The 20986-nt window shown below is 47.6% G+C and overlaps 2 protein-coding genes and 1 long non-coding RNA gene across 10 annotated transcripts in view; 2 read left to right on the top strand and 1 right to left on the bottom strand.

Annotated features, from left to right (window-relative positions):
• The window catches only part of Nfatc3 (nuclear factor of activated T cells, cytoplasmic, calcineurin dependent 3), a 71720-nt gene extending 61801 nt beyond the window's left edge, over window positions 1-9919 (top strand). For all 3 annotated transcript variants that reach the window (NM_001368797.1, NM_001368796.1, NM_010901.3), the window contains one exon: window positions 7300-9919. Coding sequence is in view for 1 of the 3 variants with exons in the window: in NM_010901.3 (NP_035031.2) it covers window positions 7300-7424 (125 nt within the window). In the remaining 2 variants the exon portion in view is untranslated. The remainder of the gene's footprint in view (window positions 1-7299) is intronic.
• On the bottom strand, window positions 9701-16575 carry Esrp2 (epithelial splicing regulatory protein 2). 4 transcript variants are annotated; one of them, XM_006531492.4, is made up of 15 exons: window positions 15952-16575; window positions 15739-15867; window positions 14205-14318; window positions 13992-14106; window positions 13616-13714; window positions 13342-13396; window positions 13161-13268; window positions 12955-13087; window positions 12833-12875; window positions 12391-12692; window positions 12077-12289; window positions 11787-11985; window positions 11488-11674; window positions 11046-11211; window positions 9701-10965 (listed from the first exon to the last, which is right to left on the bottom strand). In XM_006531492.4, exons 1-15 carry the CDS (start codon window positions 16147-16149, stop codon window positions 10876-10878), a joined length of 2151 nt encoding a protein of 716 aa, XP_006531555.1. In that variant the 5' UTR covers window positions 16150-16575; the 3' UTR covers window positions 9701-10875. The 4 variants fall into 4 exon arrangements, with proteins under 4 accessions (XP_006531555.1, XP_030099714.1, NP_789808.1 ...); NM_176838.2 differs by having other exon boundaries at window positions 10565-10965; window positions 13161-13271; window positions 15952-16356; XM_030243854.1 differs by lacking the exons at window positions 15739-15867; window positions 15952-16575 and having other exon boundaries at window positions 13161-13271; window positions 13992-14059.
• Window positions 14782-18105, top strand: 1810019D21Rik (RIKEN cDNA 1810019D21 gene). Of its 3 annotated transcripts, NR_040344.1 has the most exons (5): window positions 14782-15114; window positions 15913-16070; window positions 16549-16732; window positions 16851-16926; window positions 17210-18105. It is a non-coding gene; the product is annotated as an RIKEN cDNA 1810019D21 gene (long non-coding RNA). The 3 variants fall into 3 exon arrangements; NR_040345.1 differs by lacking the exon at window positions 16851-16926; NR_040346.1 differs by lacking the exon at window positions 15913-16070 and having other exon boundaries at window positions 14782-15003.
• The last annotated feature ends 2881 nt before the right edge of the window (window positions 18106-20986 follow it).

Below are 20986 nucleotides of genomic sequence, written 5' to 3' on the forward strand. Positions count from 1 at the left end.
TTGATCTGCTTCTGCCTCTGCCTCCATCTCCTAATACTAAGATTAAAGGCATATGCCACTAAATTCCACCCAAAAAGGAAAATGATTACAGTGCTTGTCTGGCACGTAGAGAAGTCCTGGGTTCAATTCTCAGTGCTGGAGCGAGGGGAAGCATGTGATAGAAATTAAAAATACATAGCCAGGCTGTGGTGGCCCACGCCTGTAATCCCAGCACTTGGGAGGCAGAGCCAGGCAGATTTCTGAGTTCGAGGCCAGCCTGGTCTACAAAGTGAGTTCCAGGATAGCCAGAGCTATACAGAGAAACCCTGTCTCGGAAAACCAAAAAAAAAAAAAAAAAAAAAAAAAGAAGAGAAAAAAAGAGAAAGGAACTAGAAATATGTGGATTCCAGTTACCAAAATGCCATTTGATTTTAAGATTGTTCTTTTTTATGCATATGGGTATTTTGCGTGCATGTATTTCTATGTACCACGTGTTTGCCATGTGTGCCCTTGAAGGCCAAAAAAGTGCGCTCCTTCTTCTGGAACTAGAGTTATAGCCCATGTCAGTTGCTATTAACTTTCACTAGAAAAGGCCTTAGGTGGCATGATTAATACTCAGGATTTTAAGATTTTTTATAAAATCCTGTTTTTGGATCTTGCTGTATGTACATCATGTGTGTATGGTATCTTTAGAAAATAAAAGAGAGCATTGGACCCCCTGGAATTGGAGTTACAGATGACTTTGCACTACCACGTGGGTACTGAAAATGGAATCTATCACCTTTGCAAAAACAGTCTTCACTCCTGTGCCATCTCTCCAGCCCAGTATTATAGGAGTTTGAGATCTCTTGATTACCAGACAAAACCTTAGAACCCTGGATTTCTGACTTCTTTAAAAGCTAGGACTACTCTGCTATCACATAATTCCTGTCTAACTGTGATAGAAACAGAAGTGTTTATTCCACTCATATAACAGTTCATCATCAAAAGCAGTTAGAGCCAGCAAGAACTGAAGCAGGGACAGAACCTGGAGGCAGGAGCTGATGCAGAGGCCATGGAGCAGTGCTGCTTGCTGCTTTGTTCCCTGGGGCTTTCTCAGCCTGTTCTCTATAGAATCCAGTACCACCAGCCCAGAGGTGACTCTACCCATGATTGACTGGGCCCTTCAATCACTAATTATGAAAATGCCCTACATGTTTGCCTGCACCCTGATTTTTGGAAGCATTTTCTCAATTGACAAAATATACTCATCTCTCAAATAATTCTAGCTTGTGTCAAGTTAACAGAAAATTAGCACAGTATGGAAAACTACAGAATTTTAGCTAGAAAACTTTAAATAATTTAGTGTTGGGAGTGGTTGGTGTGTATCTTTAACTCCAGCCAGCACTTGGCAGGCAAAGTTACATTAGTAGATCTCTGTGAGTTAAAGGTGTGCTTGGTCTCTACAGTGAGTTCTAGTTCTAGTGTTTAACCGTTCCGTGTTCTTCCCATATGTAGATCACCAATTTGTCAATAATGATGTTCATCACTAGTTATATTGGCTTAAAAAAAAGTATGTGTGTATAGCTAGTATATATAGTGCTCAGAGGTTAAGAGCACTTGCTCTTTCAGAGAACCTGGGTTTGGTTCTCAGCCCCACAACCTGCACTCCAGCTCCTGGGAGTCTCACACCCTTTTCTGACTTGTTCATGCATTGTTTGCACACATGTACTAAACAGACAGATGCAAGAAAACACAGATGATAGTAACTTTAAAAGGATGTGAAGCTGTGAAATGAAAGAATCAGATATAGAGGGGTGTGGTCTAATGTTTGATTTGTTATAGAGGGTGGGGTCTAATGTTTGATTTGTTAGATGTGAAGGGGTGGGGTCTAATGATTGATTTGTTAGATATGGAGGGGGTGGGGTCTAATGTTTGATTTGTTTGTTTGTTGCTTGAGATGCTGACTTATCCAGGCAGAGGCTGTTGGGTCTCTGTGAGGTCAAGGTCAGGTTCCTTGATATATAGCAAGTTCCAGGACAGCCAGAGCTACATAGACCCTAAAAATAATATAAAGATAAGTAAACCTACATATTCTGTGTTGCCATTATGGTATTGAGCTTAGTGTCTGTTTTAAGATGTGTTCTCACCTTGTAAATGCCTGGTCTGGTACTGGAATGTACACCAAACTGGCCTTGCATTTAGAGATTCACCTGCCTTTACCTTCTGAGTGTCAGGATTAAAGGCGTGGGAATAATACTTGGTCTTTATTTCTGTTAATAGTGTATCAAACTAGCATAATAGGGATCCCAAATTATAATGAATTAATTAGAATAGGATTCTCTTTTTAATTTTTTTAAAATTAGATATCTTCTTTATTTACATTTCACATGTTATCCTCCCCTTTCCTGGTTTCTCCTCCAAAAACCCTCTGTTTACCAACCCACCCACTCCCACTTCAGAATAGGGTTCTCTTGTATCTCCTACTCGTTCAGTTAAGATTCTTTTTTCCTTTTCCTTTTTTTTTTTTTTTTTTTTTGAGACAGTGTAGTCTTGGCTGTCCTGGAACTCACTCTGTAGACCAGGCTGGGCTCAAACTCAGAAATCCGCCTGCCTCTGCCTTCAAAGTGCTGAGATTAAAGGCATGTGCTACCACTGCCCAGCCTCCTTTTGATTTCTTGTTTTTCTTTCTCCCAAGTTTTATCAAAGCAGTTACCACTTTGATGACTAAATCTTAGTCCACTGAGAGGAGTGGAGGAAAGGGCAAAGAGTAAAGCCAGAGGGTGATGAGCAAGGTATATTCTCCCTTTTTGTCATAGTACAGTGGAGAGATCTTCACCAGCTACACGGGCAGCTGAGAAGCACTCTGAAACTGGATTGCCAAGTGACTAGCTAAATAAACTTCAGTTACCAATGAAGACTGCATGATGCTGCATGTGGTGGTGCATGCCTTTAATCCCACACTTGAGAAGCAGAGGAGAGGGGGCTGGTGAGATGGCTCAGTGAGCAAGAACACTGACTGCTCTCCCGAAGGTCCTGAATTCAACTCCTAGCAATCACATGGCGGCTCACAACCACCTGTAATGGAATCTGATGCCCTCTTCTGGTGCATCTGAAGACTACTACAGTGTACTTATTTAAATAATAAGTAAATCTTTGGGCCAGAGTGAACAGGGTTGACCAAAGCAAGCAGAAGTCCTAAATTCAATTCCCAACAACCATATGATGGCTCACAAGTATCTGTACAGCTACACCGTGTACTCAGACACATAAAATAAATAAATCTTTTTTTAAAAAGAGAAGCAGAGGAGGTAGTTTTTTGTGAGTTGGAGACCAGCCTGTGAGTTCTAAGGTAACTAGGGCTATGTAGAAAGACTTTGTCTCAATTAACCAAGCCAAAAAATATTGAGACAGCAAAAAAATTCCGATACCTGCTAAATATTTTAGAATTTATTTCTGTCTTTAGCTTGAGAAGGCACATTGATCGGGCTTTAATAAGTTAACAAAAAATATTTTTGATACATTCTAATGGTAGCTCAATCTATCCTTGACCTTCTGATCCTCCCACGTCCAGCCTAAATATTTCTCCCATAGTCTCTCCCTCCCATCTGCCAATCCAGTTACATACAGGATGTCTCTAGTATGTAACTCTGGTTGTACTAGAACTCACTAAAGTTCACAAAAGATCCACCTGTCTCTTTCTCTGCTGGGATTAAATAAGAGTCCAAATAGGACCCAAAATCCATTACAAAGATGAAAGAAAGGCCCTTTGAATCAGTCCTTATCACCACCCTGGGCAAAAAAGGGAAGGAAAAATTATTTTGACAGAAGGTAGAGGCAAGAGTGTCTCTGTAAATTTGAGCCTAGCTTGGTCTACATAGCTAACTCCAAGAAAGCAAGGAATATGTAGAGACCCTGTCTCAAAAAACAAACCAAGCCAGGTGGTGGTGGCCCACGCCTTTAATCCCAATACCCCAGAGGCAGAGGCAAGCAGATCTTTGGGAGTTCCAGGATAGCCAGAGCTGTTACACAGAAACTGGGGAAAAACATACCCAAAAGCCTCTTGAGTTTTTGTATATTTGTAAGTATTTCAAAGATATACCCTGGTCACCTTGTTCGTCCTCATCTGATTTTGAGGGGTTTTGTTTGTTTGTTAATTTGTTTTTTCACCATACCAGTTATTGTGAAATACAACTTTAGATTCTTTTGCATGGGAAGTATCCTTAAAGGGAGGCCTATGACTATATAACACCCTGTTCTGCTGTGGAGGACATTTCAGAGCACTGCTAATTTGACCATTTCCTAAGGAACATTTTGTTGTCATTACTGTTTTGTTTTGGCAGCTGCAGATACTGCTGGTGTTTTTTACTTGTGTTGTGCTGGCACAGACAAATTCAGGTGTTGGGAGTTAAGAGTTGTGAGCTGCTAAACTGGGCCAGATGCTATGACCTACATAATCTGTTGGTACTGGTAGTAAAGACTGTTGACTTTTTGGGCTTTTAGTTCATTTCATTCTTTGAAGGGAAGAAAATGGCTAGACATAGTATCACACACCTTTCAGGAAGAGGCTGGTAGATATCTGAATTCAAGGCCAGCCTGGTCTACAAAGTGAAACCCCGTCTCAATAAATTTAATACAAGGAGCTGGGCATGGTTGTACACACCTTTAGCTCTAGCATTCAAGAGTCAGGAGGATCTCTGAGTTCAGGCCAGCTTAGAGAGAGTTCTAAGACATGGAGGGATGCATAGAGAACCTGTCTCAAAATACCAAAAACAAAGAAGAAAATGGTACAGTAGGGAACTAAATATCTCTTTTACCATCTGAAAATGGCAGAAACATGTAAAGCATCGTATATAATTGATGAACTATGATACAAATAAGTGAATGAACACATACATTCAAATGAAGTGAAAATTGAAGTTGCTTCTGGATATGATGGCACCTGCTTGTAATCCCAGGAGGGAGGGAGAGAAGGGGTAAAGAGAAGAGACGAGGGAGAGAGAGTTTTGAATACATATGTATAGGCAGAGAGAGAGAGAGAGAGAGAGAGAGAGAGAGAGAGAGAGAGAGGATATGAATTTAGTTCTTCACTCTCCACCTTATTATTTTAAGATAAGTCTTTCAAGCTAGGCAGACAGCTAACAAGCCTCAGAGATCATCCTATGACTCAGATCAGCTTGCTTCTGCCTCTCAAGTCAGAAATAGTTTTTTTTTCTTTTTCTTTGACTTTTTTTTTAATTTTATGTACATTGGTATTGTGCCTGCCTGTATGTCAATGTGACATACATCCAAGGGATGCCAGATTCCCTGGAACTGGAGTTACAGTCAGTTGTGAGCTGCCATGTTGATGTTGGGAATTGAACTTATTTCCTTTGGAAGAGCAGCCAGTGCTCTTAACTACTGTGCCATCTCTCCAGCCCCAGAAATAGTTATCTTAAAAAGGAAAATTATATAGACATACTTTTTTAATCCACTTGCACATATATATAGGAATGTAATCTTTAAATTTGTTAAATGACTTCATTTATGTGTATGAGTATTTGACCTGCATTTATGTATGCACATTATGTGCCTGCCTGGGGAACCTGGAAGAAGACATTGGATCCCCTGGAATGGGAGTTACAGATGGTTGTGAGCTACCATGTGAGTGCTGGAAACAAAACCTGGGTCTTGTGTAAGAGCAGCAAGTGCTCTTAACTGCAGAGTCAGCTCTTCTGCCTCCAGGAATGGAATCATTAGTTGAAAAGAAAGGCTAGGTATGATAGTAGATACCTATAATCCTAGCAGTCTGGAGACTGAAACAGAAGGATCCCAGTTTAGGCTACATCAGTAAGACCTTGTCTACTAACACAAAACACCCGCCCCAACCCTCACCCTCCATAAGAAAAGAAAAGTAAAACAGGAAATGCTATGAGAAGAACTGTGTTGTGTTTTGTCTTTTTCTTTTCTCCTTTTTTGTTGGTTCTTCTCCTTTTGTTTGTTTCTTGGGGAGGACAGGGTATCACTCTAGCCCAGCCTGACCTGGAGCTCAGTCTGTCTGTCTCAGTCTGTCTGTCTAGATTGGCTTCCTGAGTGCTGGGGGGTTACATGTATGAGTTACCACACCCAACTTTTTTACTTTTTTCTATCAAATGGAAATTTATGGCATTTGCCTCACAAGCATTGTGCTTTTTGAGGTATTGGGCATATTAGAGAAAGCAAGAGCCTGTAATTAAAAGGGACTATGTATACACAAATGCCCCCACATAATAAAGGGTACATGTATTAGGATCAGACAACAAAGCACCCCCCAAAGCTTGGTAGTTCACTCTAGCTAAATCATTTCTTTCACTTGATATTCTTAGATGGCACTGTGGGAAACCAAAAGGGAAAACTTTCCCAGGGGAATTCAAAGTAGGAAAAGTTAGAATAAGGTGAATATATACTTTTTAAAGATTTTGAGTTTTGCCTGCATGTATGCCTTGTACCACACCCATGCCTCATACCTTCAGAAGTCAGAAGAGGCAAGGCGTGGATCAGAAGTCACCCCTGAACATTTACTTTTTACAGTCATTATCAGCTCTGCTCTGGAGTGAGGAGAAGAATGTTTCTGTGGGAGCTAAGGAGATGACTCAGCAGTGAAGAGCACTTTCTAGACAGTAGGGGCTCATGCCTTTAAAGATGTATTTATTTTATGTGAGTGCTCTATCTACATGTACACATACATGCCAGAAGAGGGCATCAGATCCCAGTTAGATGGTTGTGAACCACCACGTGGTTGCTGGGAATTGAACTCAGGACCTCTGGAAGAGCAGACGGTGCTTTTAACCACTGAACCATCTTTCCAGCCCACACTCACTCTTCTCTAATCCCAGCACTTGGGAGGCAGAAGCAGATGGATCTCTGAGTTCGAGGCCAGCCTGGTTTATACAGCAAGTTCCAGGACAGCCAGAGCTACAGAGAACCCCTGTCTCAGAAAACAAATAGATGACCTGCTGCTCTTTGGATTTGACTCCCAGTACCCACATCGTGGTTCACAGGCATCTGCAACTCCATTTCTAGGGGATCTCGTCTGACCTCCAAGGGCACCAGGCATAAAGTGCATGGTGTACAGACATGCATACACATAGAGTAAAGTATATTTTAACAACAGATTGCCTGTTCTCGGCCATTACTTTTAAAGTCCAAACTGAAGTTAGGTGGGGAAAAGGGAGTTCTTGAGCCCCTTGAGGAGTGATGCTTCCATCTTAGTGCCAGTCTGCTCTGCAGCAAGCCATCGGAAGGAAGTGTCTTAAGAGAAGAAAAGAAAACCTCATACGATATTCCTTTGAAGTTGCTAATACTCTTCTTTTTCTTTTTTAGTGAACGAGATTATTGGGAGAGACATGTCCCAGATTTCTGTTTCCCAAGCCACGGAGGTGATGAGAGACACTCCTCTCCCGGGTCCGGCGTCTCCAGATCTGATGACCTCTCACAGTGCTCAGTGAGCCTTTTGCCCACCACGGACTGCTCAGCCTGCTTCTCTCCCGGAACTTAAGGTCCAGCCAGACTTCAGGATCTGTTGCAGGAGTTGGACTCACTGTGGGAAAAGCAGCGTTCCCTCTCCTTAAGCCACAGGCAGATTGTGTAAAACAGGAACAGCAGCGGCTGTTTCAGCTGTGGGAAACGAGCTTTGCTTTTATATATATATATATATATATATATATATATTTAAATAGGATACTTTTATATGATGGGTGCTTTGAGTGTGAATGCAGCAGGCTCTATCTCAGAGGTGCTGCTCTTGCAGGTGACCTGGTTGCATAGCTAGGATTAGTAATTTGTACTGCTTTCTGGTCATTTGAAGAGCCCTTTAGTTTTGATGATATTTTTAAAATAGAACTTTTTGATAAAAAAAAAAAACCTTCCAGATGCAGACAAAAAAAATTATCCTAAGCCCACACTTACACCTCAGAAACTTAGCATGCATCCTGAAATGAAGCCTTTCATAGACTCATAGGGAATAAAGCCAAATGTAGCTCTTACTCTTTATAAAATAAAGTGTTAGGTAAATTGAGAAGACCATTCCATCATTGAAGTGTTGGGATATGAATACATTCCAGAGCATAGCCTTTTGTAATTTTAGGTAGTTATCAGTTTCTCCACTAGCTCCATGTTCTAGCTTTTTCCTCCCCACAGGACCTTGGGTAAAATGGTCATTTGTAAGGTGAATTTCAAAGGGAGGGTTTTAGCTTAGGTAGTTATTTTCTACCTAACTTTTCAAGTAGGAGCCTCTGCCTTTAGTCAGTAGTCTTTGAAGCAAGTATCCTGATAGTTTAAGGCTTTGCAATTTTAACTCCTTGAGGCCAGGCCAGAAGTGTTAGGAGCTAAGTATGAATGAACTGTGTAATAAGAGAGGCAGAGAAAATGCAGGACTCCAGTTGAGAAGGCTTAATCTCCTGTTTACAGCCCACAATGATTCTGTCCCATGGTGTCCTGGCTATATGACCTAAAAACCAGCCTTTCCTCCACAAGGCTTTGAGACACATCCAGAGATGAGGTGGTATCAGACCTGTCCTTCCACACCAAAGACATGGTGGTGCTGCTGCTGCTGCTTCTGCTGGTGAAGTCTGTGTCCAAGGCAGGGGCCAGCAGAAACTCCAGCCTGCTGTCTACCAAAGGACTGTTCCCAGACCCTGTCTTTACCCTTCCCTTTTAAAGTCCCTGAATTTTACAGTCTGCTTTCAAATGAAATATTGTACTTTAATTCATTCAGGAAGCAAATTGAGTGCCTATAAGTGAGACACTGTGCTGCACTGGCTGAAGACTTAATGCTGTTACTCTAGGTAGTTGGATCCCTTGATGGTGGGGACTGTCTTTACTAAAGCTACATCAGGCCTACTAAGCAGGAGCTGGCCTGTTGCCTACCACCCCTAGTAAGCAGGGTAGGAGCAACAGATTCAAGATGAGAGAAGTATGTGTTTGTTTTTAACATGATGCTAGTTAGAGAACAGTCTTATCAGCAAATTACTCTGGCCACTCTTGGAGCTAGATATTTTCCAAATTTTCTCTGAAGGTGAGTTTTATATCAATAAGTATGAATAGAGATTTACTTTAGGGGTCCCATGGTTGGTAGCCCACAGCTTCTTCTAAAGGGCATTGGCCTCTCAGGTGAACTTGCAGAGACTTGGCCAAATTTGCTTCCTCTTTCCCCTGGGGCAGTTGCCTCATATGGGGTCATTACAAGACCCCTTGGGGGTGCTGCTTTGCTGCCTTCAAGAATAAAAGCCTCTATGATCCAGAGTTGCTATGCACCAAATTTTGATGCCTTTTAAATACCTTGATGCCTATAGCATTAGAAATGCTTTCCTATTTAAAACAGGTTAGATTTTAAAATAGAGCTTTGTATTGTGTAATGGTTTTATATATTAGCTTTGTATAAGCTTTCATGTAAGAGTCATATTTTTTGGCTTTGTAGATAAAGACTTAAATTTTTGTGCAAAATAGTGGTGGTAAAGCACACATCATTGGACTATGCAAGTTGATTTCTAGGAGCAGCACTGAGCAGCTGGCCATTGCTAGCACACACCCTTTCCCTCACCTGTACTAGAGCTTGGCTTGAGGAAGGAATGAAGGAGCAGCCTTCTGTTTACTAGAAAAATGTTTGGGTTCACACGTGGTGCTGCTGCCCTGGGTACAGCCCACCAACACCCAGGGCCAGCCAGTATCACCAGACCTCTGCTGGACCTAGTCAAGAAGCCCAGTTAACATGTAGAGCATGGGCTCAAGATGAAACCTTGTGTTTATAGAACGGATGTTTAGGTGAAGAAATTGGTTCTTGGTTATGTTTACAGCACTTGGGATTGTGTTTTCTTGTACATTTTGTATTTTAAAAATCTTTTATAGGAGTGCAGTGCTCCTATACAAAGGGAAGATGAGCCAGCAGTCCAGGCTCCTCCTCAGTTACAGTGCTGACATAATAAACAGTGACAGATCAACAGTCTCCTTGAAATCTGAGTTTTTCTCCACCTGGGGCTGGTGTGGAGCCCTCTGGGCCAAAGGCTCTGTGGCTTTTTAAAAGTCCGCTTGACCAGGAACCTGAGTTCTGCACCCTTTAATCAGTGCAAAGGACATGCCATGGTGTTTGCTGGCTTTTGGACAACTGGTCTTCCAAGTGTTGCAAGAAAAAGTTGGCAAAGTCCCCTTTAACCTGAGTTTACATGTGTTACCTGCCCTCTGGTATTCTCTGAGGATATTGCAGCAGCACAGTCGTTACAAAACATAACTTGGGGTTTTGTTTATGGTAGAGGGCTATACAGCCTTGGCTAGACTAGAATTTGCTATGTAGAGCACACTGGATTTGAACTTGAGGCAGTCCTCCTGTCTTTGCCTCCTGAGTACTGGAGTTACAGGCATGAACAGCTAATGGTTTGTCATCCCGAACTCCTTGGGCCTGGTTGGAGCCGGGTAAGCATACTTATTGTGAAGCCACCCCTGCCACTTCTGAGTCCAGATATCCTGAGGGCAAGTGCTGACTTGATGCCTCCCTGCCTCCAGTCAGGCTCAGGTGGACTCCTGAATCGCCCAGGAGTCATAAATAATAAAGGTACCAGGCCTTAACATTTTAAAAAGAAACACAGGCCTTCTGTGCACCCTTCAAACTCAGTATTTGAGGGCCAAAGACAGATGGAAGGTTTTCTGGCTGTCACACCATCAGGGATGGAGCAGCCCTATCACATCTCCAGCCCTGCCTGTAAGGCGGCCATCATCTTTAGAATAAGCAGGCAGAGGAACAAGGGGACATGGGAGGAAGGAGAGCGATGCTGAGCTTGGTCTTTTCCAGGTGCCTTGTAGAGCTTTGACGAGCCATAAAGAAGCTGCTGGATTGAGGGTGCTCTGGGCTCAGCAGAGGCTTGTTAGCTGGGGACATCAGCTCATTCTGTCTCCTGGTTTCCTCTTCTACAAACACACCCACTCCTTAGGGGCTTGTAACACAGTGCGAGGTGGGTCACCAACAGGCATCAGAGTGGTGTAGTCATCAGGAGCCAGCTGCAGAAGTCACACATATTTAGGGGTTGGAGCTCCAGGCTCAGCTAGGCCCTCGAGCCCTCCCCACAGCACAACCTCACCTGGTAGGCTTGAAAGACACTGAGTAGGTCCTTCATACCAGCTGTGTATGGCACCCCCTGCATTCGGACCAGGGCTCCTGGTTGGGACAGCATTGTGGTGGGCGTAGAGGCCAAGGCAGTAGGAGGTGTGGTGAGGTAGCCCACAGTAGTGGGGGAGACTGGGGGGCTAGGGTGTGAGAGACAGGAACTTAGTCATACATCCTATCTATAGCCTAGACCAAGACCATCCTCTAAAGTACCCGTGCCTTATGTTTAATCCTGTGCACTTCCTGAACCCTCTGCCTCTACAGTGATATCCTCAGTCTGTTGGCCCACACCCGCAGCTCCCTTCCCATCTCAAAATAAATTCTAACAGATCTTTGGTTATCTCCACCAGAAATGAGTCAGGATCTTCCCCCAAGTGGTTGAGCAGAGGTCTGAGGCTGTCTGAGTAGCAAGATACCTGGGATAGTAGGCTGTGTAGTTCATGTAGAGTTGAGTGGCTGGCCCTGGGTAATAGGCAAGAGGAGTGGCAGCAGCGGGTACCCTGGCAGCTGGCAGCAGTGCAGAAGAGGGATATAGTGCTGTCGTCTCTGTGGGAATGAGGGCTGGGGTGGCCTGGAAGGTGGCGTAGGTAGGTGGTGAGAGGCCTAGAGACAGGTAAAGAGTACATTATAGAGAGCCCACAGTCAGTCACCCTGGATAGGGTAACTGGAAATGGAATAGAAAGTGGTAGCTTAGAACAGCTTGGCTCCCACTCACAGGGCAGTTTGCAGGGTGGAGGGGACAGGCCACTGCGGCTCAGGGAACCCCCCATCAGCACACGGCTCATCTCCTCTGTGGAACAAGGGACTACTTCCACATAGCGTTCTTTCATCATCTTCTTGTGGCATCGCTGGGCAGCAGCCAGAGCACGCTCCACCGACATCATCTGGATGAAGGCGTCACCGGATGGCCGGCCCTGTGCACACCACCTTGTGAGCAGTTTGTCACATATAGAAAGTGCCTTACTTACACATGCATGTAGATGCCCTTCCCAAGGGTCGTCTCACCTGTTGGTTGAGCACCATATGCACACCATGAGGCCGAATGTCAGCTGCTGCCTCTCCTAGAAAACTCAGAATGTCTTCAATGGTGGCTGTGTAGGGCAGGCCTCTAAGGCGAACACAGTCCCTCCCAGTTCCTCCTGCCAGTGGAAAGGGAATGGGCAGCAGTGGAGCAGTCAGTGTGGGAAGGAGTGGACTGGCTGCATAGCGGTTAAGGACCTAGTAAGAAAAGCAACAGATTCATTACACTAAGTAGGGGACCCATGGCACATGCTGAAGAAGCAGCACATTGGGGCACAAGGAGCCTTGAGAGTGCTCACCTGCTGCACCTCGGCTGCCGTGCTCCTGAAGAGTTCAATGTATCGCTTACCCAGCATGCCTTTGTGCCTGCGCAGAGCAGCCTGTGCCAGCTCCTCACAGGCAAAGAGAGCAAAGGCATCCCCAGTAGGCCTGCCATCAGGGTGGCGGACAAAGAGCAGCCCATCAGCACCCCCAGTCACTGGGCATTCTGGCCCCAGGAAGCCTAGAACATCTGTTGGCCCGGCTGAAAAGGGTAGTCCCCGTAGCCTCAGGATCACTTGATCTTCCCGTGATAGGAAACGGGCCACCTCTAGTGATGTGCCTAGGTTGGAAGGACAGGGGTCCCTTGCTGAGTTAATCCTTGTAGCGTGCACCCACAGGGGACCCAAAAGACAGTGAGTGTAGGGAATGGGGTACAGATCAAGACAAAAGGGAACTAGGACCTTCTATGGGCACACTCACCCCCTGCAATCTTTACGAATTCCTCCCCTGTGGCTTTATATACCTGCAGGTAGAGAAACCAGCCCATAGGTCTCAGCCCTTACTCAGTTTTGCCCTGCTCCACTTCTAGCCAAAAGCCCCACCTCAATATAGCGGACACCCATGTGGTGTTTGTGTCTCTGCAGCGCTAGGTCCCGCTGCTCGCTGTCCACGAATCGGATGAGGGCCTCGCCATTTCTGCGGCCCTGGGCGTTGAGACAGAGGGCCACACCACCCCTGTGGAGCCGGGTGTTGTTAGTGCCTCCTGGGTAGGCTTGCCCTCTTACCCCTCCCATCCTGTCACACCCACCTGGCAATGTTGAGCCCTTTGAAGAATCGAGCCACATCCTGGTCTGATGATTGCCAGGGCAACCCACGGGCCCGTACTACAGTCTCATTGTCCACCACATCAGCCTTGCTGCTGTGGGGGGCAGGGCAAAGGATCAGAAATGTCCAAGGATTGTCACCCCCATCCCAGCTCCTACACTCACCAAGGGCCTGTCTCGTATTTCTGCTTTACCACTTCTGGCTTCGAGAACAACTGACCTGAGAGGAGATGGCATGGGGGTCAGCAGGGTCTGGTGGAGGAAGTCTCTCCACCAAGCTCAGCAAAAATAGGACCGGTGAGGGCATTGAGGACGCGGCAGAGGGGTTTCTACCTTGTGTTCTCTTAGAGAAGGTCACAAGTCAGCAAGGGGACTCTGTTGAAGGGATGGGCACTCACCCAGTCCTGACAGTAGCTGGCAAGCAGGGCAAGAATCTTACCATTGGACCCTTCAAGTAGGTGGAGAATAACAGCTACCATAGTCTTCACTTCCCAGACCCCAAAGTCATCTTCGGTAGCATCTGTTTCTAGTCCCAAGTCTATAGGCAGAGAAGTGACAACTGAGGTCCAGGTCTGTACATCCCACGTCACCCCGAAACACCCAGAGAATCCTAGCAAACACTAGTTGTGGCCCAGTTCATACATGTACCTACAGGTCCTCAGACCAAACACAGACATGTCCACATTCCAAATGTATCCCAAAGAATGAGGCTAAAAACATAGACCTGTCTACATTCATACAGCCCATACGGCATCATGCACATGCTTGGACATATTAGTCACCCCTCCACCTTAATTTTGATGGGTCACAGATACCCTGTGCCATGGTGCCCACTGTGAGGTCTCTGGCGGAGCAGGTGCTTGGGTGCTGCATATGGAATTCTCTGCGGAGGTCGTAGAAGGAGAAGAAGGTGTCGGGGAGCACCAGGTTCTGGGAGCACATGGGAGTGGGGGTGAATAGGTAACCTAAGGTGTTTACAACAGGGGCCTTGGGAACCCAACCGTACCCATGTGCCCTCAATGACATACCTTCCTGGAGGCCTCAGGATGCAGAACCTGTCGCAACAGCTGCTGCCCATCAGTGCAGAGCACATAGGGGCCCCCGCCCAGCAGAGCCACATCCCCGCTCACCAGCTGTGAGAACTGGGGACAGGGAGTGGAGACTCAGACATAGACTCACAGCTAGACAGCTGAAACTGGGGGGGAGGGGTAGCAGGAGGGAGGGACTCAGGCTGCAAAGCTGGTTCATCAGGATGTTCAACCCTACCCTGCCTGGGAAGTAAAAGGCCTTGCCCTAAATCCCAGGCTCCTAATCCCCACCCCTAGCCTAGTTCCCTGTCACCTCCTCTAGGCCAAATGAGAGCAGTCGCACATAACCCAAGCCCCCATTAAACACACTCCAGGAGTCTGGAGTCGGGCCAGAGCAAACACCTGGTGGAGTGAGGCAAGCAGGTGGGGAGGGGAGGAGCAAAGCAGGTTAAACCTGTCCTGGACCAGGCACCACCCTCAGACAGGTGGGGGAGGTTCACACCTGCCCGAGGGCCAAAAGGCCCATGGTCAATGGCAGCCCCGCCCCTTGGTCCGACCAACCCAGGAACAGAGCCACCAAGGACAGAGCTTCATACTTGGCCACTCGCAGCAGCCTGAGCTTTGACCCACACCCCATCGACCAACTGGCACAGAACTGTTTGCTCGTAGAGGGGGGTGGGTGGCACTCTGAAGGCTATCCAGCACGATCCGGCCCTTTCCCTTGGCAATTCTGTGACACTTTCCAATCTAAGGCCGACAGAGCAAGGCAACCAGATTTTTTTCTACAGCACCCTCCCAGGTGAGCAGTGGGCCTGGAGCCCTTCTGTAACCTGGCATCTGTAGGTCTTCTCATTAAGAACGAGAGTCAGAAGAGGAAAGGACTTAACACTCATTACAACTCAGTCATGGGGTGAGTGAGCAATGCAAACAGGGAAAACTCACTCCCACTTGGCCAGGGTGCGGGGTGGGTATGGGAGGGGGCATGCGCCTAGGCCTTTGCGCTCATTGGGCAGGTAGCCCCTAGATAATGTTCGGACAGCACCCACTCACCCACGCCTGGCCAGTCAGCTGGGACAGGCAGGCCTAAACCAGCCGGCCTCACCTAGAGGCGTCTGCCCCCGAGGCAGACACCGCCCGACGCCCTCGCTTCAGCGGTTCCCAGGAGAGCAGGCGGCAGAGACCAAGTGATCTACCGCTAAACCTGAGCCCACCTCGACCCTATTTCTGACGTGTCCTCTGCTAGCGGGGGGAGTGGGAGGGAGAGGAAGGGGCCTCGGGGGGATGGATCCCTTAGCCGCTATTGTCAACTTCCTCGGCAGGAGTGGATGTCTGTAAAGGTTGGAAGGTAAGGTGGCTCTGGGAATGGCCTAGCACGCTTCCACGCGGTAGTCGCTCAAAAGTTTCAAACAAGACCTTGTCCTACTGGCCGTGCCACTGGGTCGCGTCGCTCCAGGTCTCCCCTCCTCCCCTCCCCCTCGAAGTAGTGTCCCTGCCACTCCGCAGTTCCACCACCCACGCGGGCCCCCACGCTCACCTGTTGCAGCACTTTGTCCAGGGACTCCGCCCGCGCTAGGCTGTCTGCGCTGAGTCCACTCGCCTCGCGGCATTGTGGACTCAGGGCAGCCGCCTCGGCGCGAACTAGCGACTTGTGCAGCGTCCCCACCTAAAAGCACCGAGGGTAACCCCATGAGCCGCTGTGCCTCAACAGGCTCTGAAGCGTCCCGAGGTCCCCTCTTTCCCACCCTACCTGTCGGCTGCGCGGCTCCACCACTTGCCAAACTAGGAGGATTAAGTCGGTCTCGTCCGAGCCTAGGTCCGGCCCCAGCGCACCGGCAGTGGCCCCGAACAAAACCACCAGCGACTGAGGTTCGGGACAAGGGTCTGTGGCCGAGTCTACTGCGGGATCTGGGCCCGGGGGTGGGGGCGGCGGCGGCGGCGGAGTCATGGCCGCAGAGGAAGGGGGCGCTCGGCCACACACGCGGACCGACGAGGCGCACACACGTACCGACCGACAGCAGACAGACGAGCTTGGGCGGGATCCGGTGTGTTGGGGGCGGCACCTGCGGCCGGGTGTAGTGGGAGCTGCAGAGACCCGCCCGCGGTGCCCTTTGGGGCTGGGCGGTGCGGCTGCCTATCCCTGCCTACTCCGGCGAGTTACCTGCGGCCCGGAGAGGCCACGTGATCAGGACGGCCCAGGGAACCCCGCGGGAGGGCCAAAACCCTGCCCAGGAGGCAAGAGCTCACTTCTGCTGAGGCGTGCGCTCGCCGGCTGGAGTCCCACCTCTTGCTGCAGTCCGGCGAGACTCCTGGGACGAATCCATTCTTTCTCCTACTTCCTCTCTAGCAGGCACTCTGAGTCCTCCGCAAAAGAATGTGCAGGATCAGAGGCCTCTTTCCATTCTGCAAGGGTCACGCAAGACCCATGGAATTCAACAGGAGGCAATCTAGGGACTATAAAAGGTCGCGACGTCTGGCTTGAGGTTAATGGAAGTTACAAAGGGTCAAAAGCCGACAGTGAGCGCTACCAGGTATCCACTGGAAGTCGGTGAGAGAGATCCGTTGGGGAAAGGGAGGGAGGTAAAGATCAAGGGTTCTTAGAACTGTGGGCGGTCACTAGAGATCACAGAGAAGGACGTGCCCATACAGGTGTCGGGTCGGCGTAGTGCCGGCAGTGCAAGGCGCACGTTACTGTGGACCTGAAGGCTCAGGCCTTGGTGCCAAGGTAGGAAAATCGTGCTTAAACTTTAGAGAGCTGTATCCTAAATGAAGCCGTGTCTGCTGGTAGAGATCTGGAAGTTCAGCCTACCAACCCCACTTGGGGTTTGCCTGCTTGTTTTTGTCTCTCTTGGATGATGATAGAAGTGTTATCTGGCTATTGAAAGCACTCCAGCAGAGAGCGGCTAGAGTTGAGATGTGTAGAGTTGAGTCTGCATCCCCCAACCCAGTTCAGAAGAGTCCCATTCATCCCATGCAGTTTGGTGAAACTCCCTTACTGTTGTTTCCAGGCCGCCCTGTGGGCTCAGGATAGTTTCCCACCTACTCGACTGTAATTAGTACTCTGGCGAGAGTAAAAAGGTACTGGCGTGGGACTTAGAATACAGGATGCCACCGGCTGAAGAAGAACCTTGTGTGTTTGGAAAAGCGGGCTGCTTCCTATCGGTCTTGGATAAAAGGCAACCCAGAGCCCGGGTGCATCCCTAACTCATGCCCAAGGAAGGTCGTGCGGAGCCAGAGGACCTAGAATGTATAGTGCGCCTTCTGGGTTTGTCCACACAATAGCGCAGGAACACAGCGACCCAATATAGTGAGAAGTGGCCGCAGCGCACACCCTGAGACCCTTCACCAGGCGGCCCACCCGGAGCCTGCCTACTCAGCCCCGCTACCACGATAAGCCTGGAATGTCAAATATTTGTTCTAGGAACCCAGTGAAACCTTGAGGTAAAGCCCCTCCCCTCCTCCCTCCCATTCCGGAGCGCGCCTGCGTCAGTCCAGGCTTTCCGGTAAGGACACTCCCTTCCAACTAGTTCCTTCTCGACACCCCTGCAACCCATCGTCCTGACTATTTAAACTTCACAAGGTCTTCGCTACAGGCTCAGGTTCAGTGAGGCAGAGTCTTGGCTTCCCTACCCAGTTATCCCAGAGCTACTGGTATCGGTTTCTACCCACAACCTCCGAGCAAGGCTCCCCTTTCAACCTGTAGACCTCGCCTCCCGATTCTCGGGAGATCTTGCTGACTGTGGAATCCCTGGCTGTTCCGAACCCCCTGGAAAGAAGCGGCTGTTCCCAGGTTTCTGCAAGGTAACGAATCTGAAGAGTCAACAGAATTGAGCGGCTCCATTCATTCGACTCTGGTTCTCTCAACCAGGCATTCCCCATATTAAAACAATTCCAGAACTTCAAAGTCTTTGGTATTTTGCTTTATCACCTTTATTTGTTTTTGTGTAGGCACGCACAAGGCACAGTGCCAGGGTGGAGGTCCGAGAACAGCTTGTGGGACTTGGTCCTCTCCTTCCACAAGTGGGTCCTGGGCACAGAACTCAAGCAAGCCCTCTTACATCCCCGTTTTGTTTCTATACCATGTACTCGATAGAGGATGACCTTGCAAGTCTGATTTTCTCAAGTGCTTAGGAACCCAGCTAGAGGTGCCTCTGCACTCATAGCTACAAGATCCAAGATAGTTTGGGCTCAGTTTTGAAAGTTCCAGGCCCTAAATCAACAAAGCCAATAAGATTAGTAGCTGAGGGTGATGGGTTTGTAATCACCACAGGAGTTCCAGCCCACCCGGAGCTGCTAGTTAAGCAAAAGTAAATACTTTTTTTTTTTTTTTCGTTTTTTCGAGACAGGGTTTCTCTGTGTAGTCCTGGCTATCCTGGAACTCACTTTGTAGACCAGGCTGGCCTCGAACTCAGAAATCCACCTGCCTCTGCCTCCCAAGTGCTGGGATTAAAGGCGTGCGCCACCACACCCGGCTAAGTAAATACATTTTTAAACTAATTATTTAGCCAGAGGGTGGTGGCTCCTGCCTTTAGTCCCAGCACTGGGAAAGCAGAGGCAGGCAGATCTCTGAGTTCGAGACCAACCAGAGCTCCAGAGAGAAACCCTGTCTAGAAAAACAAACGACAAAATCGTTTATAGCCAAGTGTAGTAGTCCATGCCTTTAGTTCAAGCAGAGACCAGTGGATCTCTGTGAGATCAAGGCTAGCCTGGTCTAGGACAGCTTGCATACAGAGACCCTGTCTCAAAACAAATCGTAATGAGATCAATCACACTATCATTTAATAGACAACCTTGTACTCCTTACACGACCCCTTGAAGCCAACTTTTAACACGTTTTCTTTAAGACCCTATCTGTGTACTAAGGTTTATTTACTTATTTATTTACTTAGTGGTTTTTGACAGTACTGGAACTTGCTTTGTAGGCCAGGCTGGCTTTGAACCCTTAAGAGATCTGCCTATTTCTGCCACCCCAGTGATGGGATTAAAGGCATGTGGTACCATGCCTAACGACTTTCTTTTTGTTGTTATTTAATGCATTTATTTTTAAATTTAATGTGTGTCTTAGTTGGGGTTTGTATTCCTGCACAAATATCATGACCAAAAAGCAAGTTGGGGAGGGAAGGATTTATTCAGCTTACACCTCCACATTGCCAAAGAAAGTCAGGACGGGAATTCACACAGGGCAAGAACTTGGAGGCAGGAGCTGATACAGAGGCCATGGAGCGTGTTGCTTACTGTCTTGCTTCCCCTGGCTTGCTCAGTTTGCTTATAGAACCTAGGACCATCAGCCCAGGGATGGCACCACCCACAATGAGCACCCCTCCCCCCCCCATCACAGTTTTTCAAAGGAGACTCCTTTCTCTGTGATAACTCCAGTTTGTGTCAAGTTGACACACAAAACCAGCCAGTACAAACGTGTATAAGTATTTGGCCTTCAAGTATATGTGTGTTCTATATGCCTGCATGCCTGGTGTTCACAACGATCAGGTGTCAGACCGTCTGGAATGGGAGTCACTTGTGGGTGCTGGGAATTAAATCGGGTCCTCAGCAAGAGCAATGGTGTTCTAACTTTGAAGCCATCTCTTCAGCCCTGCTTCTGCTTTCTATGCCAGCAATTGTAAACTTTTGTGGCTTTTCCTCCCAGCCCACCTCTACTCTTCTGAGATATTTTCACCTCTTAAAGTACCCCTAACTGTAGCAGACCAGTACAGTCTGAGATTTCTGTACTGATGAAGGTCCCAGCCACAGTCACGGAACAGAGTAAGTCCTATCCCAAACTGCACTCTAGGAAGAAGAGACCATGTTTCAAGGGAGTGCACGTGAGGTTCTGCGTGCAATAAATACAGTTTGTCCACTGTCACTCATGGGTAGGCTGGGGGAGGTTGCTATAATCTTTTATATTAACAGGAGTGGCAGAAAACTGTTCCCTTCCTTTTTGACCAGAACATATCCTGCGATAGAACAAGATTCGACTAGAGGATCATTATTCTAACTCCGCTGCTTCCAGCTAACCCCTCTTCCAGGGGTCTTCTGAGTAACTAGAGATATCCAGCCAGCCCAAGATTTTTTCATCTCCGAGTCCTTGCATAATCGCTTCATACCACCAGAGGGCGCGCTGACTCTGTGGCTTTAATCTGTTTGAGCAATGAGGGAGTTAGCCGGATGAGGGTAATGTGTTAGAGCATACAGCCTTCAGTGGCCAATAACCAAGGACAGAAAGGGAGTGACTTGATGCTACCAGCCAAGCGGTTCCCTCTGTCTTCAGAATCTACATGTGACTCCTGAGACGCAGGATTGAATCTGCTAATCGACAGTTTCATACACGCATATAACATTCTGCTTATACCCGTCCCTGCACCTACTCCTCCCCTCCTCCCACCAAATTCTATTCCACTTCCATGTTTGTTTTGTGTCTTTACAACCTGCTATGATTAACCAGGACCGCCAGCATGGACATAGGTATGAAGCTATTCACTGGAATATTAGAGACGCATCAGTGGCTACATCACTGAAGACAATGACTTCTCTCCTAAAGGCCCTGCCCTGGACCAGGTGTCCACCCGTGAGCCTTTTCCCACTATGGCTGAATGTTGAAAGGTTCTGTCTTGGGGCTGGAGAGATGGCTCAGTGGCAAAGAGCACTAACTTGCTCTTCCAGAGGTCCTGAGTTCAATTCTCAGTAACCACATGGTAGCTCACAAACATCTATAATGAGATCTGACGCCCTCTTCTGGTGTGTCTGAAGATAGCTACAGTGTACTCATACACATAAAATAAATAAATCTT

Source organism: Mus musculus, chromosome 8, assembly GCF_000001635.26.
Source record: "Mus musculus strain C57BL/6J chromosome 8, GRCm38.p6 C57BL/6J".
Classification (NCBI taxonomy): Eukaryota; Metazoa; Chordata; class Mammalia; order Rodentia; family Muridae; genus Mus; species Mus musculus.

Coding starts and splice junctions, on each gene's coding strand:
- Esrp2 (NM_176838.2), bottom strand. CDS start 16,149: ATGACTCCGCCGCCGCCGCCGCCCCCACCCCCGGGCCCAGATCCCGCA. Junction 14,319..15,738: donor TGGACAAAGTGCTGCAACAG/GTGAGCGTGGGG, acceptor CCCTGTCCCCAG/TTCTCACAGCTGGTGAGCGG. Junction 13,272..13,341: donor AAATACGAGACAGGCCCTTG/GTGAGTGTAGGA, acceptor TGCCCCCCACAG/CAGCAAGGCTGATGTGGTGG.